Source organism: Zootoca vivipara, chromosome 9, assembly GCF_963506605.1.
Source record: "Zootoca vivipara chromosome 9, rZooViv1.1, whole genome shotgun sequence".
Classification (NCBI taxonomy): domain Eukaryota; kingdom Metazoa; phylum Chordata; class Lepidosauria; order Squamata; family Lacertidae; genus Zootoca; species Zootoca vivipara.
Genome location: NC_083284.1, coordinates 15,863,524 through 15,882,090, shown reverse-complemented (window position 1 = coordinate 15,882,090; position 18,567 = coordinate 15,863,524). Strand labels below are relative to the sequence as shown.

The 18,567-nt window shown below is 45.4% G+C and overlaps 1 protein-coding gene across 3 annotated transcripts in view; it reads left to right on the top strand.

Annotated features, from left to right (window-relative positions):
• FAM13A (family with sequence similarity 13 member A) overlaps positions 1-18,567 on the top strand; it is a 134,855-nt gene that overhangs the window by 20,375 nt on the left and 95,913 nt on the right. For 2 of the 3 annotated variants that reach the window (XM_035113462.2, XM_035113460.2), the window contains 2 exons: positions 5,922-6,081; positions 13,627-13,707. In XM_035113462.2, the coding sequence (XP_034969353.2) occupies positions 5,922-6,081; positions 13,627-13,707 (241 nt within the window). The remainder of the gene's footprint in view (positions 1-5,921; positions 6,082-13,626; positions 13,708-18,567) is intronic. The other variant, XM_035113461.2, reaches the window with a different exon arrangement.

Below are 18,567 nucleotides of genomic sequence, written 5' to 3'. Positions count from 1 at the left end.
CATTTCTTGGGAAATAATGTGAACCGCTGTGCTAAGAATAAACTTCACAAGGGCATCATCGGTAACATTTATCATCAGTAATATTTATGCTGCCTTCTTTTTTTTTTAGCAGATCCCCCCTCCAGTGAAGTTGAGGACCTTAGAGACTGTTTGTTGCTAACTAGGCATTTGCTGCCTGCACGCTTTTGCAAAGTGGTGGCTTACCCAACCGTAGACCTGTGTACAGTGTGTAAGTGTTTCATTAGTTAGCTGGCCATTGCACAAGAGTTCACACGTAGTTGGGAAAAAGCTACCGGCCCCAGTGGTTGATAATGTAAAAGATGGAGAAAACCACTTCCGCATTTTACGGAGGTGGTGTTGTGGGCGTGGCCCGTCTCGACCCTTGCGAGGGGGCTGAGAGTTCAGCCCTCTCGCGAGACGGGGTTCCCGCCTCCGTCATTCCCCGGCTGACCAATAGGGCCAGCCGGGCGGGGCTTCCCCCGCGTTTAAATCAGGCTGGAGGCGGGAACTCTGCCTCTCCTTCGGCCGGCACCTTGAGCGATATCACTGGGCTCCTTTCTGGTGGTTAATTTCTCCCAGACTGTAACACACGGGTTACAGTTGGATATAGCCGGTTAGGGTCCAATGCCTAAGCCAATACCGCTCAACATTCGCAACCAATAAAGTTGTGGCCTTTTCGCCCACTTAAACTCATTTCACTGTGTCTTGTTCATTATTTCTGGGGAGGGAGGGACATTGCCACACAACAACTCTCAGTGCAAACCTGAAACCTGTTTACACCCCACCTCACTCCACTCCTGGATATTTTCAAACGAGCATTTAAAATTGTACAGGAGGTGTGGAATTTGAAATTCTGGGTTCCCAGAATTTGTTAGACTCCAACTCCCATCAGGCCCCGCCAGCGTGGCTGATGGGAGTTGTAGTCTTTTAACATTTGAAGGGCCACAGATTCCCTTGGGCCTTGGCTTCTAGTTGTGACAGAGAACCTGAGAATGTGACGTGGCCTTGGTGAATATATTATGCTGTATTTTTTTATGCTGTATGACTAGTTTTAATAATACACGGTTGCTTTACTGAGAAGTCCCCCCCCCAATGTCACCTATTGTATTTTATTAATGGTATTTTGTGTGAAAGGCCTTGGGAAAGAATTTTATTTCTGGAAAGTGATACAGACATTTATTAAATAACTAGATGGCCCTGAAACGTGTTGCTGTGGCTCAGTCTGTTAAATGGAGCCTCAGAGTCCCCCTTCAGACTCCCCTCGCCTTCAGAGTCCCCCTGTTTTACGCGTGCTCATCCCTGTGATTGGGCCCACCCTGTCCTGACCCATGGCTTATCCCGCCCCCTCCACCCCCCACCCAGGCAAGCCTCCACCTCCAGTCGGCCTAGTCTGCAAAGCTGAGCCAAGATACTGTGGAGAGGGAAGCTTTCCTAGGTGCAATACCAGTGTAGCCGTCACTAGAGGGTGCTGTGTTGCAATCTCTCCTGTGCTCCCAGCATGCACTTTTGTATGATTTGTGAGTTCTGAAACGGGGTTTTTACCCTGCGTGGGTGACATATCTGTCTTAGAAAACGGTATGGGGTCACTCAGGTAGTCACACTTGACTTTGTGTCCAAATTTCAACGCTATCAGTCAAACGGTTTTGTTGAACATTGGAGACGAAGGAACATACTCAGTTTACATATATATATATATATATATATATATATATATATATATATATATATAAACAAACAGAGAAATACATTTCAGTGGAACCAACGTTGGAGTAAATATTTTAAATCTTATCCGGCTAGCGAACTCTACCACTTTTCTTTCACTCACAAAGAACTGTTGCAGCCAAAGCAGGTGTACCTATTTTCATCAGAAGTGATGTCAGAACACAAGAGACCTGCTGGATCAGACCAGAGGGGTATCTGGTCCACCATTCTGTTTTCCTAGTGTCCCATCAGATGCCTGCAGGAAACTTGTAAGCAGTAGCCATCTCCCACTTGTTAGAAGAAGATCCTTCAGTGAGTGAAAATAGTACAATGGAAAGTGCCTCCCCACACACTCCATTCACCATTGGAGACACTGCTCCAGGTTCCTTCACCCAGTGAGGTCCGGCACATGTCTACTAGAAGCAGGGCCTTTTCAGTTGTGGTGCCAGCATTATGAAATAGTTGTCATTGCTTGGGGAAACCCACCAGACAGAGATACTTCAGGATGGGAGGGAAAACCTTGCTTTGTTTTGTTCTTTAGAAAAATGCTTAAAGCTGAGCTGATGTTGTTTCTATGATTGGATTTGGATTCTCTTGTTCATTAGTTTCCTGGATTTGTTTAATTTGTTTTGCCTCTTCCTCCCACTTTTTTGTTTTTATTGATCATGCTTGTCTTTACCGATGATATATTGCTAGCTGGACGGACAAGGTATAACAGGATATAAAATTTGGAAATAAATAAGACTGCCAATTATTTAAAAGTCGGTGGCACCCCCTGCCTTCTCCCTGTTTTTGAATCAAAGGGCCGTGGGGGGGGCAGGGGCATTCTTCTACTTGATCACCTACCAGAAGCAACTGCTCCTTATCTCAATGAGGTGCAAATTATCACTGAAATAGAGCTAATTAGGGAAATTGCTGTTGTGACCAAGGAAATCCTTAAGTCTGTTGGAGATTAGGTTTCAGGTTAGTTCTGTTCACTAAGAAGCTGAAAGGGATAAAGTATGCCGATAGCAAGAAACCTCTAAGTCATTGGAAGAGGATTGCTAGATGGAACCTGGTTGGAAAATGTAATTGAACAGATGGGCGTGGAATCAAAGGACCATGGAATCAATTAGACACACCCACACCCTGGTGGGTTTGGACATTTTTTCAAGTGATGTTTGCAAATGAAGGAAGTTTGTAAAATCAGTTTTCGGCATGGCATCAGACAAGGGAGAAGGAAGTCATGCTGGGCTGGTACAATTCCCCACCCCCACCAATACACCTAAAGTAGCTGATTAGTCTCTGACACACTCCTGTTACTTCCTTAGATAGAACTCAAGGAAATTTAATGCTGTAATCCTGTACACATTTACCTAGGAGTAACCCCAATTAAATTCTGTGGTACTTATGAGAATACATGTGTACTATGGTGCTCCGAATCTTTTCAACCCAATTCAGACATTGCACCAACCATAGCTGAGAATCCAAACCATGGCTGGAGCATCTAAGGCAGGCATCCCCAAACGGCGGCCCTCCTGATGTTTTGGCCTACAACTCCCATGATCCCTAGGTAAGAGGACCAGTGGTCAGGGATGATGGGAATTGTAGTCCAAAACATCCGGAGGGCCGAAGTTTGGGGGTGCCTGATCTAAACACACAGGCAAACTATGGCTTAGTGCTGCTGATCTGTTTTCTTCTTCTGTCTTGCTCAGCAGTCTAGGTGAACAGCAGCTTTTTCTATGGTTTGTACATTCAGATATCACAGAAACCATAGTTAGCGTAATCCATTTTGCAATCCTTCAATCCATGGTTTCTGATTCAGTTTTGCCAGTCAGTCACAAACAATGGTTTGTCAAATCAATCAGGTGTCACTTTTCTTAGCAATGGTTTGGTATAATGGTCTGAATCGAGCTTCCAAAGTACTGGGTAAAGTCCAAGGTCATGTAATAGAAAAGGTCATTATGAAAATACGAATGAGTTCCAGGTGGGGTTTTTTTTAAAAGCAACAGGAGCTGCAGGGAGTCAAAAACTACAAAAGGTTAATCATTTTTAAAATGGAGATTAAGAGATAGCAAGGGTTCTGGCGGCTGATCTTATCTGGGAAAGCTCAACTCTGCTTCTGCTGTGATCTAAAATGAGTTGAGAGATTTTTTTCTGTAGCATAAAGTTAGCAAACGTTATGGTAGCACTGTTTATTCAAATGTGTTTGTGGAGGCATTTGTTGTAAACTTTGCTATACTACCGTCTTGTCAGATCAGATTTCAGGGTGACATGCAGCAGGTGTAGATGATGAATGACTTATATCTGTAACAAATTAACAAGCATTATAAATGGCAGCAGATAAAATGGGGTAAGTCCAGCTGGAAAAAAAAATTGCAAAAAAATGGTGAGGTCTGCAAATGCAAATTCAGGCATCAATTCAAACCTCACCAAATCGTAAGGCTAGCATTCTGAAAACTCGCCCCAAACCATGTGTTCAGCCAGCCATTTCTCAATCATGGTTTGTCCCAATTGGACGTAACGACAAGCCATAGTTCAGTTTCCCTGAACTACAGTTTGCCACAATGTCTGGGTTTAGCCACGGGTTTTGCTTCTGGGATCAGGAACAGCCCTTAGGCTCACTTCTCGTCTCCTTCCTTTATTGCATTCACAACAGAAGAAGAGGACAAGTTGCTGTTTCAGGTTCAGAGCAATGTCCTTCACTTCATAATTCAGATGTCTCATTTGATATTTGTGAAGAAGCCACTGAAGAGTAAATAGAAGGCTCAGCCATAGTGCATTTTTTTAATTAAAAGTGACAGGGATCAACTCCTCTCTAATTATAGCTCCAGACTGATCCCCAAGTGACTTTTAAGGTATTCTATACTTTTGTTTCTTTTCAAGCATTTTTGACTGCTCTGTTGGCACTCTTACTGCATTACCAAAAGTACTTAGCCCCTATATTACTGCTGTTTGACTGGCAAACACAATGCCCCTTGAGAACTGGCTTTTAGAAGGGTGGGAAATAATTGGCTCTCGTGAGGACTGAGACGCTTACGCTTTGCCGAGCCATTTTTAAAATGCATTGCTGATTGAAGCATCATTTCTCAAGCTTGGAGAATTGTAGCACAGCACTAACAAGGCCGCCTCTGGGCTATCCTGTCCCATTTGGATCTGTTGCAATTCTTGGAGAATGATGACCAGTTAAGGTTGAGGCGAGGAAAGGTTCTAGAAGACCATTGTGTAGGGCAGGTGTATGTTTAACCTGGAAAAGAGAAGACCGAGAGGAGAGATGATAGCCGTCTTCAGATATCTAAAGGGCTACCACATGGAGGATGGAGCAAGCTTGTTTTCTCCTGCTCTAGAGGGTAGGACCCAAATCAATGAATTCAAGTTACAAGAAAAGAGATTCTGACGAAACACCAGGAAGAACTTTCTTAAAGTAAGAGCTGTTTGACAGTGGAGCAGACTCCCTCGGAATGTGGTGGACTCTCCTTCCTTCGAGGTTTTTAAACAGAGGTTGGATGGCTGTCTCTCGTGAATGCTTTAGTTGATATTCCTGCATTGAAGGGGGTTGGACTAGATGACCCTTTGGACCCTTCCCACGCTACGGTTCTATGTTGTAGGACTCCAGCTGGGAACTGCAGAGAAAAGGGGAAATCAGCCAAGAAAATAAAATGCCTCTCTTTTCTCTGCCTCTCTGCTGATGGGAGTCTCCTGCTCAGGGGTTGCTTCTGGATCCAACCCAGTTTGTATGCAATATTTACAAAATAAAGTGTAAAATAAGATCTAACCTCTGCCCTCCCCAGTTTGGTGCCCTCCAGATGTTATTGAAGGACAACTTCCAGAGTTGGAGTTGTAGTCTGGCAACATCGGGAGGCAGCTTGGTGCAGCTTCATCTAACCCATCGCGGAAATTCAGGAATCTCCCTGAATCTCCTGTCTCTCTGTCTCTCCTTTCATACTAGGTTCAAGAAGTTACATCAGACCAACCCTTATCGTGACAGTACAGATTTTGCCAGACTACAGCTGGCATCGTCCCTGGCCATTGGCCATGCTGGTTGGGGCTGATGGGGGTTGTCGTTCAATAACCCCTGGAAAGCCACGAGTTCACCACGGCTGCCCTATGGCGATGTTCTTCCTGGCAGCTTCTGTTCCCTGGTGCCCAATTTGGCTGGCATCCAGCTATCTCATTACAGGCCGTGAGGCACATCACATTTGTTTATAATGTCCCCACAACCTCGTTTCGTGTTTTTGCAGCGTGTCTTCTGGATTCGAAGGGATGAAAGAGCAGGAAATCTGCAACAAAATCATGGCCCAGATGCTGGAGAACTACACCGCCTTGTTTGAATGGGAACACCCGAGAGAGGAGAACGAAAAAGGCCCATGTGAAGATCTAGCAAAAATTATCCTTGTGAAAGTGAGTGCCTGTATTAAGACTTTTTTTGGGGGGGGGGGTCAAGTAATTGCACACGGTATCAAAGTAGTATCTTGGCAAGTGACATGGTGAAGTTTGCAATGAGCTCTGTGGGAGTTTCTCTTGTGATGGGAGGCTATCGGTTGGACTTTGTGCTACTATTTGAACTTGGGTGTGTTCTCTCCTCTCCCCACCCCCAGCTTCCATGACTTTGGTCCAGGCTTCAGGTAACTTTCTTCCACTGCGGTTTGGATTCATCCAAATGCTGCTATGGGGAGGCTATGGTCAACAGCGGAAGGGTGGGCAGTGGAGAGGAGAGCCTCAGCCCCATACCTGCTAGAGACATCTACCCACTCACGTCACCCACCTCTTGGTTCTGCCTTTTCTCCTAGCAAGGAGAAAATAATACCAGTCTCTGTATAGTTTCCCCCTCTGTGGAAAGCAAAACAAACGGGGGTGAAATTCTGAGCAGGAAAGGAGCCTGGAGGTAAAAGGTAGCAGTGCCCCATGGTAGAGTTTTTTTTTCCATCAGGAAAAGGAATGTTGTGCTCAGAAAGTGTGACCTGTGGTTTAGATTTTCCCACCCCCAGTTTCAATACTGCATTTGAAACTGTAGTTTTGATTTTAATATGCATCGGTTGCCTGTTGAGAACGCCAAAGCCAGAGGGTGTATAATGTTGTTGTTGTTTAGTCGTTTAGTCGTGTCCGACTCTTCGTGACCCCATGGACCATAGCACGCCAGGCACTCCTGTCTTGCACTGCCTCCCGTAGTTTGGTCAAACTCATGTTCGTAGCTTCGAGAACACTGTCCAACCATCTTGTCCTCTGTCGTCCCCTTCTCCTTGTGCCCTCCATCTTTCCCAACATCAGGGTCTTTTCCAAGGATTCTTCTCTTCTCATGAGGTGGCCAAAGTATTGGAGCCTCAGCTTCACGATCTGTCCTTCCAGGGAGCACTCAGGGCTGATTTCCTTAAGAATGGATAGGTTTGATCTTCTAGCAGTCCATGGGACTCTCAAGAGTCTCCTCCAGCACCATAATTCAAAAGCATCAATTCTTTGGCGATCAGCCTTCTTTATGGTCCAGCTCTCACTTCCATACATCACTACTGGGAAAACCATAGCTTTAACTATACGGACCTTTGTCGGCAAGGTGATGTCTCTGCTTTTTAAGATGCTGTCTAGGTTTGTCATTGCTTTTCTCCCAAGAAGCAGGCGTCTTTTAATTTCGTGACTGCTGTCACCATCTGCAGTGATCAAGGAGCCCAAGAAAGTAAAATCTCTCACTGCCTCCATTTCTTCCCCTTCTATTTGCCAGGAGGTGATGGGACCAGTGGCCATGATCTTGGTTTTTTTGATGTTGAGCTTCAGACCATATTTTGCGCTCTCCTCTTTCACCCTCATTAAAAGGTTCTTTAATTCCTCCTCACTTTCTGCCATCAAGGTTGTGTCATCTGCATATCTGAGGTTGTTGATATTTCTTCCGGCAATCTTAATTCCTGCTTGGGATTCATCTAGTCCAGCCTTTCGCATGATGAATTCTGCATATAAGTTAAATAAGCAGGGAGACAATATACAACCTTGTCGTACTCCTTTCCCAATTTTGAACCAATCAGTTGTTCCATATCCAGTTCTAACTGTAGCTTCTTGTCCCACATAGAGATTTCTCAGGAGACAGATGAGGTGATCAGGCACTCCCATTTCTTTAAGAACTTGCCATAGTTTGCTGTGGTCGACACAGTCAAAGGCTTTTGCATAGTCAATGAAGCAGAAGTAGACGTTTTTCTGGAACTCTCTAGCTTTCTCCATAATCCAGCGCATGTTTGCTATCTGGTCTCTGGTTCCTCTGCCCTTTCGAAATCCAGCTTGCACTTCTGGGAGTTCTCGGTCCACATACTGCCTAAGCCTGCCTTGTAGAATTTTAAGCATAACCTTGCTAGCGTGTGAAATGAGCGCAATTGTGCGGTAGTTGGAGCATTCTTTGGCACTGCCCTTCTTTGGAATTGGGATGTAGACTGATCTTCTCCAATCCTCTGGCCATTGCTGAGTTTTCCAAACTTGCTGGCATATTGGGTGTAGCACCTTAACAGCATCATCTTTTAAAATTTTAAATAGTTCAGCTGGAATATCATCACTTCCACTGGCTTTGTTATTAGCAGTGCTTTCTAAGGCCCATTTGACTTCACTCTCCAAGATGTCTGGCTCAAGGTCAGCAACCACACTACCTGGGGTGTACGAGACCTCCATATCTTTCTGGTATAATTCCTCTGTGTATTCTTGCCACCTCTTCTTGATGTCTTCTGCTTCTGTTAGGTCCTTACCACTTTTGTCCTTGATTATGGTAATCTTTGTACGAAATGTTCCTTTCATATCTCCAATTTTCTTGAACAGATCTCTGGTTTTCCCCATTCTATTGTTTTCCTCTATTTCTTTGCATTGCTCATTTAAGAAGACCCTCTTATCTCTCCTTGCTATTTTTTGGAAATCTGCATTCAGTTTCCTGTATCTTTCCCTATCTCCCTTGCATTTTGCTTGCCTCCTCTCCTCCGCTATTCGTAAGGCCTCGTTGGACAGCCATTTTGCCTTCTTGCATTTCCTTTTCCTTGGGATGGTTTTCGTTGCTGCCTCCTGTATAATGTTACGAGCCTCCATCCATAGTTCTTCAGGCACTCTGTCCACCAAATCTAAATCCTTAAACCTGTTCCTCACTTCCACTGTGTATTCATAAGGGATTTGATTCAGATTGTATCTTACTGGCCCAGTGGTTTTTCCTACTTTCTTCAGTTTAAGCTGGAATTTTGCTATAAGAAGCTGATGATCTGAGTTACAGTCAGCTCCAGGTCTTGTTTTTGCTGACTGTATAGAGCTTCTCCATCTTTGGCTGAAGCTCCATGTGTAGAGTCGTCTCTTGTGTTGTTGGAAAAGAGTGTTTGTGATGACCAGCTTGTTCTCTTGACAGAACTCTATTAGCCTTTGCCCTGCTTCGTTTTGAACTCCAAGGCCAAACTTGCCAGTTGTTCCTTTTATCTCTTGATTCCCTACTTTAGCATTCCAATCCCCTGTAATGAGAAGAACATCCTTCTTTGGTGTCATTTCTAGAAGGTGTTGTAGGTCTTCATAGAATTGGTCAATTTCACTTTCTTCAGCACCGGTAGTTGGTGCATAAACTTGGATTACTGTGATGTTAAAAGGTCTGCCTTGGATTCGTATCGAGATCATTCTGTCATTTTTGAGATTGCATCCCATTACAGCTTTTGCCACTCTTTTGTTGACTATGAGGGCCACTCCATTTCTTCTACAGGATTCTTGCCCACAGTAGTAGATATGATAGTCACCCGAACTGAATTCACCCATTCCCTTCCATTTTAGTTCACTGATGCCCAGGATGTCGATATTTATTCTTGTCATCTCATTTTTGACCACATCCAGCTTACCTCTATTCATGGTTCTTACATTCCAGGTTCCTATGCAATATTTTTCTTTACAGCATCGGACTTTCCTTTCGCTTCCAGGCATATCCGCAACTGAGCGTCCTTTCGGCTTTGGCCCAGCCGCTTCATCAGCTCTGAATCTACTTGTACTTGTCCTCCGCTCTTCCTCAGTAGCATGTTGGACGCCTTCCGACCTGAGGGGCTCATCTTCCAGCGTCATAACTTTTATATGCCTGTTGTCTTTGTCCATGGAGTTTTCTTGGCAGGGATACTGGAGTGGCTTGCCAGTTCCTTCTCCAGGTGGATCACGTTTAGTCAAAACTCTCCACTATGATCTGTCCATCTTGGGTGGCCCTGCATGGCATAGCTCATAGCTTCTCTGAGTTATTCAAGCCCCTTCGCCGCGACAAGGCATTGATCCATGAAGGGGGGTGTATAATGGATCCTGTTAAATTTTCATCATACCTGTTCTCTTCCAATCCTTCAAGACATACTGTTTAGACCTTTTGCTGCCAGCTGTCATTACATCCTGTAATGTGATGCCGTCCTTTGGCAGCAAGCCCCAGCCCTGTTAACTGGGAAAACCCGATAGGAGAAGATTACCGCTTCTGTGACCTTTGCCATCCCAGCTCACAACCCCTGGAACTCTGCAGCTCCTCCTTGAGCTTGCAAGGCTCCTGAAGCCTTTCGCTTTAGGCATCTTAAGATTTTCATACAATGTTAAATTCCTTTTCTCCTTTAACACTCTCTCAATACTGGCTTGTGTGTGGTGCTATACCAGCAAAATGCTAATACTTACTGACTGCTTATTTCTGAACGAAACCCTGTAACATTCATACTGAGCTGAAAAGTTTTGTGAGAGATGGGGGACCTGTGGGCTTCTCCCCTATCATCTCTGACTGCTGGCCATGCTGGCTGGGGGTGAGGGCGGTTGGAGTCTTACAGGTGCCTCATCCCTGCTTTTGCAGATGCTTCTCTAAGTGTAAGAGCTGTTCAGCAGTTGAACAAACTGCCTTGGGGGGTTGTGGGGTGGCCTCTCCTCTGGAAGCATTTAAGCAGAGGTTGGATGACCATCTGCCAGGCAGGCCTACATTGCAAATTTTGCACTGGTGTCAGGGACTGGCTGGATGAAGAGGAATGGTGGGAAGCACCAGCCGGGGAACATACCCCAGAGGAGGAAGTCTCAGAGCCAGGGGATTGGTGGTGGGACATTGGGGAGAGGCCCGAGGGAGAAGGGGCTTGATACTGAAGGGGCAACAGAGTTTAGTGAGCGGCAAGAGCCAGTGGCAAGGAGCAGTTCAGACTCAGAGGCTGATGCAGAGGAGGGGGAGTCAAGAGACTGCTGAAAAATTCTGGGAGTCTCCCTCTCCTGCTGCAACAAGCTCCCCTAGCCCCATTCTCTGAAGAACGCGCAACCAAAGGTGCACAGGCGTAGTTTGAGACTGCTTGGGCAACATCCAGAGGTGGAGACTTAGAGCAGAGCAGAGGGAGGGGAAACCCTCAGGCCTGACAACTGCTGTATAGGGGCGCCCCTATAGGGACGCGGGTGGTGCTGTGATCTAAACCACTGAGCCTCTTGGGCTTGCCAATCAGAAGGTCAGCGCTTCAAATCCCCACGACGGGTTGAGCTCCCGTTGCTCTGTCCCAGCTCCTGCCAACCTAGCAGTTCGAAAGCATACCAGTGCAAGTAGATAAATAGGTACCACTGCGGCAGGAAGGCAAATTGCATTTCTGTGCACTCTGGTTTCCAGCACAGTGTTCCGTCGTGCCAGAAGCGGTTTAGTCATGCTGGCCCCATGACCCGGAAAGCGGTCTGTGGACAAACGCTGGCTCTCTTGGCCTGAAAGCGAGATGAGCACCGCAACCGAATAGTCCAGCCTTTGACTGGACTTAACTGTCCCAGGGGTCCTTTACCTTCTTTACCTATAGGGGCAAGGCCTGCTGGGAAGTGTTTCCATTTCCTTGAACAAAGGGTTAACCACACCAACCAACTCTGCTTCCTGCGTGCTGACCTGCGTCTGGCTCCAGCCCTGACAACTGAGCAGGGAATTGGACTGCATGATCTCTAGGGTAACCTCCTTACCTATGTGATCCTGTGATCCACCCTTTGTGTCAGGCACCTCTGCTGTTGCACTGCCAATGTAAAGTAATTATCCTCTGCTATACCAGAGTTCATGCCCGCAGTAAAGCCATAAATGTGGGCAGTATACTTGGAAGTAAAGCATGTGAAGGCACTGCCAACAAAATCTTAATTGTTTTCCTTGATTACGGTTTCCTCTCCAAAAGAACATTTTCTTCCCATAGGGCCTATATCTGTTTATACTTCATGGAGCAGATGGGTATTTTTACAGTGGGATCAGTGGGGTGGAAATAGGACGAGACAACAAAACATTGTTAAATAAGGAGTGATGGGGTGTGCAGTCCAATCCCTTGCAGGTGAAAGTTTACCAACGTCTTCGTCCTTTACCTTTGATATCCTTTTTAGCTGCCAGGGAAGGGGCGGAATCGTCTGCCACATCTATCATGCATACCAAGTCATCACTTGGGCATCTCTTTCAAAGGATGACAACTCTTTAAATAACCCTTCCCACAACAAGTGCATAATATCTTTCTCTGTATGAGTCAACAGAGTTTACTTTTATACTCCTGCTCAGTTCCAACATCACTGCCCAAGCTGTGAAGTGGCTAAGGTTAGAGCTATACAGTGGAACCTCAGTTGTCGAACGTAATCTGTTCCGGAAGACCGTTTGACTTCCAAAATGTTCGACAACCGAGGCGCAATTGCTGGTCAGCAAAATCCATTGGAAAAATGGAGAAATGCGCCCCAGAAGGCGTTGGACTTCCGAGGCGTGTTCGAAAACGGAAGCATTCACTTCCAGGTTGTCGGTGTTCGAAAACTGAAACGTTTGACTTCCAAAGCATTCAACAATTGAGGTTCCGCTGTAGCTTCTAAACGTATAGAAAACAAACCTTGGTTTGGCTCTGCTTATGTGTTTTTGTTTTTCAGTCCCTTGAGCTCTTAGCTTCATAACTTCACTCCCAGCAATGTGTGCGACAGTCTATGGAAGATATCTCATGAACTAAAAGTTGAGCTTGAATGGCCGTTTTTAAATGTAATGGCATGATTTTCTTTCTCATACAACTATTGAGGTACATGGTCACTCAGTGTCAACAGTATGTGCAAATATCTGACTCATTTAAGACTACATAGAAACCATAGTCTCAAAAATTTACGGAGTCCACTTTCATTTTTATAAATCTTTATTTGCAAAGGGAATATTTGGATGAGGTAATTATCACTTCAGACCTGTGCTGTATCTTTGTACTTTTGCCCTTCCATGGAATCATAGAATTGGAACGGACCTCGATGGTCATCTAGTCCAATACAGGAATCTCAACTAAGGTATCCATAACAGATGGCCATCCAGCATCTGCTTAAAAACCTCCAAGGAAAGAGAGTCCACCACCTCTCATGGGAATCTGTTCCACTGTCAAACAGCTCTTGCTGTCTGAAAGTTCTTCCTGATGTTTAGTTGGAATCTCCTTTCTTGTTATTTGAACCCATGGCTCAGGCCCTAGCCTCCAGGGCAGGACAAAAAAATGCTTTCCCCATCCTCCATTTGACAGATATTTGAAGATGGCTGTCATATCTCCTCTCCACATCCCTCTTTTACAGGCTACACTTACCCAACTCCCTCAATCATTCCTCATAAGGCTTGGTTTCTAGACCCTTGATAATCTTGGTCGCCTTCCTCTGCACAGCTTGTTCCAGCTTCTCCACATCCTTCTTAAATTGTGGTGCCCAGAACTGGACACAGTACTCCAAGTGTGGTCTGAACCAAGGCAGAAAGAATAGAGCAGTACGCTTTTTGATTTTTTAGCCCCAACCCTCCTTTTGTTACGCTTGCACTTTTAGCAAATTTAGATTTTTTTTTAAAGAAATGATAACATAAAAGAGAAGATTTGAGCACTTAGATTCAAAACATGTCATAGAAAACAAAGTTGTTTTTCAGATTGTATGAACAAAGCCATGCTTAGAAGTAGCATGCCGTTCCTAATTTCACACTCCCCGCCTGACACCCCCCTTTTTTTGTTAACTGCATGCAATGTCTCATTCTAGGAGGCTGGCTGCAAGCAGACACCGCCAGTCATTCGGACAAGTGTTGACAGAGAACTGCCAAAGCTGAGTCCAAGGCACAAGGTACAGAAAAATTGGTGTGTTCATCACCATACTTTCCTATTGCTGCATTTGCTTTGAACTGCATTTCTTCTTTACGCTTGTTTCCATCCTTCAGGATTGGGAGCTGTGTTTTTTGAACTAATTCCAAGGGGATTGGGGCCGCTGGGACTAGCGGCACTAGCCCTATTGAGGTATTTCTGTTTTATATTGAGTTGGACCATTTAGCCCAGTATTGTCTTCTCTGACTGGCAGCAGCTCTCCAGGATTTGGGACAGCGGGCCCTACCTGGAGATGCTGGGGATCGAACCTGTGACCTTCTGCATGCAAAGCAGGTACCCTGCCACCAAGCTACAGCCCTTCCCTCCGTTGTGTCAAGAAGGGGAATGGGGTACCTTTGATGGCCCTGCCCTGTCTGTCATGTTCCCAGATGCCCAGCCTTCCATGTGTTGGGACTGAACATCTGCCCTGGGAAGGCTGCTAAATTGTGTGGAGGGTAGAACAGCCTCCTTGCAGCAGAATTCCAATCAGAGCTTATGGAAGATGTTAGGGCAGGGCTGATTGGACCTTGATGGAATGGGTTGGACCAATGAGCATAGCCCTATTCTCTCCCCTCATGGGATTGAGAACCTCTGGAATGGGCTGTTGTCAGCAGTGTTAGAAATTCAGACATATAGGCTGGGCGCCAAATGACTCCTTAAAACCAGGGTTACAGTCGCCAAAACAGCATGCCTTGTTGCCATTTTGAGGCCAGATGGCTCAAAAGTCATGTTTTGGTTCCTGAAATTAATTCTGATTATGCAGATAAAATACAATGGATAGAATTCCACAGGATGTATTGCTATTGTGTGAAAACAGTCAAGATCCAAGGATCCTCAGGCGGGCACCTCCAAATGGTGGAGACGACAGGCGCCATCCTGGCACCCCGGGCATCTTCACTTATTCGCATTTCAAACGCTGGTTGTCAGGGCTTGGATTTGTGGCAGGTCTTGAACTCGGAACCTGAGAGATTTCAGGCCAGGATTCAGCCTGGTGAGCTACAGCTAAGCCCTGGCCAGAGGGAGAGAACAGTCAACATAGCACAGCTGCTCAGCATTGTGAAATGCTACGCTAGGCTATGGCTAGTCTTATGTCTAAAAATAAAATAATATCCAAGGGAACCTGAATTCTATGATTTGTATAAACAATGTGAATCAAGCCAGATTTTTTTTATAATTCATCTTATTTTGCACTAGTTGCTGCTTTGCATAATTTAATCTGGGGAGGCTGCCAGGAGCTACGAAGGATTCTTGATGCCCAACACCCAAACGCCAGGACTCTGGCTTTTCAAATCTTAGCAGGCATTGCCCAAACCACTTTAAAGTGTGTCTCAAACATCACAAGGACTAGGAGGAAATTGTGTTGTTTTTAAAAAAATGAAAACTGAGAAGCTGATGGACCTGAAATTTGCAGGCGTTTCTTCTGCATGCGCAACTTTTAAAGGCTTTGGGCATTTCCAGACGGTCACTATTTTCAGATGGGATCGCAACAAATTCAGGCAGCGTCATGAAAGCTGATTTGGTGCTCTTGCGCATCAGAACTGCTTCCCCCCCAAAATCAGAATTTTGTTGCAATATGGACCATGATGGGGAAATGCAGTGTGGAATATTATTTGCTGGACACATTCAGTCATGTGACCTCCCATCTGCAGGCTGGCTGCGGTCCAGCTCAGACACGTTTTTCCCACCTCCATGTGATGCTTAATCACATGCCATTTTTCCTCTGATGTTTCGCAGTGGAAGATTAACTGGGAGGAAGGACGTCTTAACCATTTCCCCGCAGTGGTTTTCCTGCAAAAAAAAAAAGCCTTCCAGCTGTTCCCCATATCATGGGGGGAAAGATACGGTGTAGAGGAAAAACAGCTTGGGGAGGCAAATTCAAGTTGCAACAAACACCTCCTCCCCAGCGGAAAGGTGTTTAAATCCCCCTCTCCCCCATAGTTCAGGCTTCTGTTGTGACCTTTGTGCCTGTGCATTGTAAAAGCATAAAATACGCGGGGAAAATGTGCACAAGGCCAAGCATCACGTGGAGTTCATCTCTGAGACATAAGCCAGAGCCCTTGATTTAAATGCAGGCTTAAGGCGTGTTTTGTTTGGGGGGTGGGGTTGCACAAAATATCTGGCACAAGCGATGCTTGATCAGTTGTGCAAATTTTGGACACTTAGGGCACAAATTTTGGACACTTAGGACACAAATTTTGGACACAGAGTTTTAGAGCCTGAATCTCCCAACTTCCCTGCAAATTCTGCAGAGCTTTTGAAAGTAAACATTTTTTGATATGTTGGATTGCCAGACCACACCAACTGGTTTAAAATGTGGGCTGCAGTTCAGCAAAGAGTTATTGTTGCTTTTTGAGAGGTGCCCTCCACACCAAATGTTATCCAAGAGAGCTTTGCTTTCTTCCATAACTGGGGCGTGCTTTAATTAAGGATTGCTTTTCAGTCAGTAGATAAATCAGGCACTTATTTTGGAAGAACCAGATAAACAACGAAGGTTCCTTAGATATGACCCCAGCTGTACTCCACACTTGGCCTGTTCCCGCACGTATGCCCAGCTCTTTGGCAAATTGACAAGAGATATTTAGCCACTCCCCTGCCATATATCAAGGTTTGTTTTGGATATTGGTTCAGTTTTGACACGGGTGCCTTATTACCCCGCCCACTGCTATGCACCCAGAGTTCCAAGTACTCGCAAGTTATATACTCCTAAAGTTGTATTTATGCTATCTTTGGTGCCTGCTCCCAGGGGCACTTGATACCTCAACATGCGGATGTATAAGGGTGTGTGTCCTTGGACCTGGTGAACTTGAATATTAAAGCAAGCTAGACATTTAACGTCCCAGACTGAAGAGAGCGTCTGCCTCTAATGTTTGTATTGACGGCTCGAGAGCTTGATCCGGGAAAGTGAGCCAGCCTTGAAATATTGTTGATGCAGCCTTTGCAGACTTGGGGATTGACAAGTTCAGCGTGTGCTTGTAACAGTGATGTTTTAACCATTTGTGGCATCTGCTGTACAGTCTGGATTGGCAGACAGCTCAGTTTGCACCCTACGATGGCTGTGCCGTCTCGCTTCTCATTGGGTATATCGTCTGGTTCTTTCCTTCATTCCACAGCCAGTGTGGTGTAGTGGTTAAGAGCGGCAGACTCGTAATCTGGGGAGCCGGGTTCGTGTCTCCACTCCTCCACATGCAGCTGCTGGGTGACCTTGGGCCAGTCACACTTCTCTGAAGTCTCTCAGCCCCACCCACCTCACAGGGTGTCTGTTGTGGGGGATGAGGGGAAAGGAGATTGTTAGCCGCTTTGAGACTCCTTCGGGTAGTGATAAAGCGGGATATCAAATCCAAACTCCTCCTCCTCCTCCTCCTCCTCCTCCTCCTCTTCTTCTTCTTCTTCTTCTTCTTCTTCTTCTTCTTCTTCTTCTTCTTCTTCTATGCCTGTCCTTATGCATCTCGGCGTGATCTTGCGTAAGAACATGATGTAAAAAGAGCCATGCTGGATCAGGCCCAAACCCCACCTATTCCAGCATCCTGTTCTCACAGACAGCCAACTGGATGGCTATGGGGAGCCCGAAAGCAAGACACGAGCCCGGCAGCACTCTTCCCCACATGTGATTCTCAGCAGCTGGTATACAGTGGTACCTTGATTCACAAACTTAATCCGTTCTGGAAGTCCGTTCCAAAACCAAAGCATTCCAAAACCAAGGCGCGCTTTCCCATAGAAAGTAATGCAAAACGGATTAATCCATTCCAGACTTTTGAAAACAACCCCTTAAAAAGCCATTTAACATGAATTTCACTATCTAACGAGACCATTTATCCATAAAATGGAAATAATCAATGTACTGTAAGGTAAAGGTAAAGGTACCCCTGACCATTAAGTCCAGTCGCAGATGACTCTGGGGTTGCAGTGCTCATCTCGCTCTATAGGCCAAGGGAGCCGGCGTTTGTCCGCAGACAGCTTCCGGGTCATAAAATAAATAAGACAGTATTGTAGATGATAAAAATAAAAATCACATTTTTTCCTTACCTGCACTGATGATAGTCATTGTTTTGATGGGGGGCTTTTATCCATTTCTGCAGTCACACAATCATTCAATCAGTAGCTGAACTGGGTCCCACACAGTCACAAAAACAATTGAACCAAAAAAGCCTCAAAAACAAAAGCGCCAAATACAATGGTACCTTGGTTCTCAAACTTAAATTTGTTCCAAAATGTTTGAAAACCAAGGAACGGCTTCTGATTGGTGCAGGTGCCCTAGAAACAATAGCCAACAACTGCATCGGACGTTTGGCTTCCGAAAAACGTTCAAAAACCAGAACACTTACTTCCAGGTTTTCAGCGTTTGAGTACCAAGGCGTTTGAGAACCAAGGTACCACTGTATTGCCTCTGACAGGGGAAGTAGGAAGAAGGCACCATGACTAATAGCTGTTGACAGCCTTGTCCTCTACAAATCGGTCCGTATAATTCCCTTTTCAAGCCATGCGACTAATTGCCCATCAACACCATCATGTGATGGTGATTCTCACAGTGTGAAGAAGTACATTCTGTTGCATGTCTTGAACCTCCCAACATTCATTGGATGGGCCAGAGTTCTGGTATCATGAGAGAATGAGGAAAAACCTCTTAAGCGCTTTTTCCATGCATAATCTTGTACACCTCTATCATGTCCCTCTATACAGTACTTGCTTTAAACAACAACAACAACTTAAAAGGTATCGCATGTTGCATGCATAGCTGCCAAGTTTTTGCTTTTCTCGCGAGGAAGCCTATTCAGCATAAGGGAAAATCCCTGTAAAAAAGGGATAACTTGGCAGCTATGGTTGCATGCCACAGGTTGGGAACCTC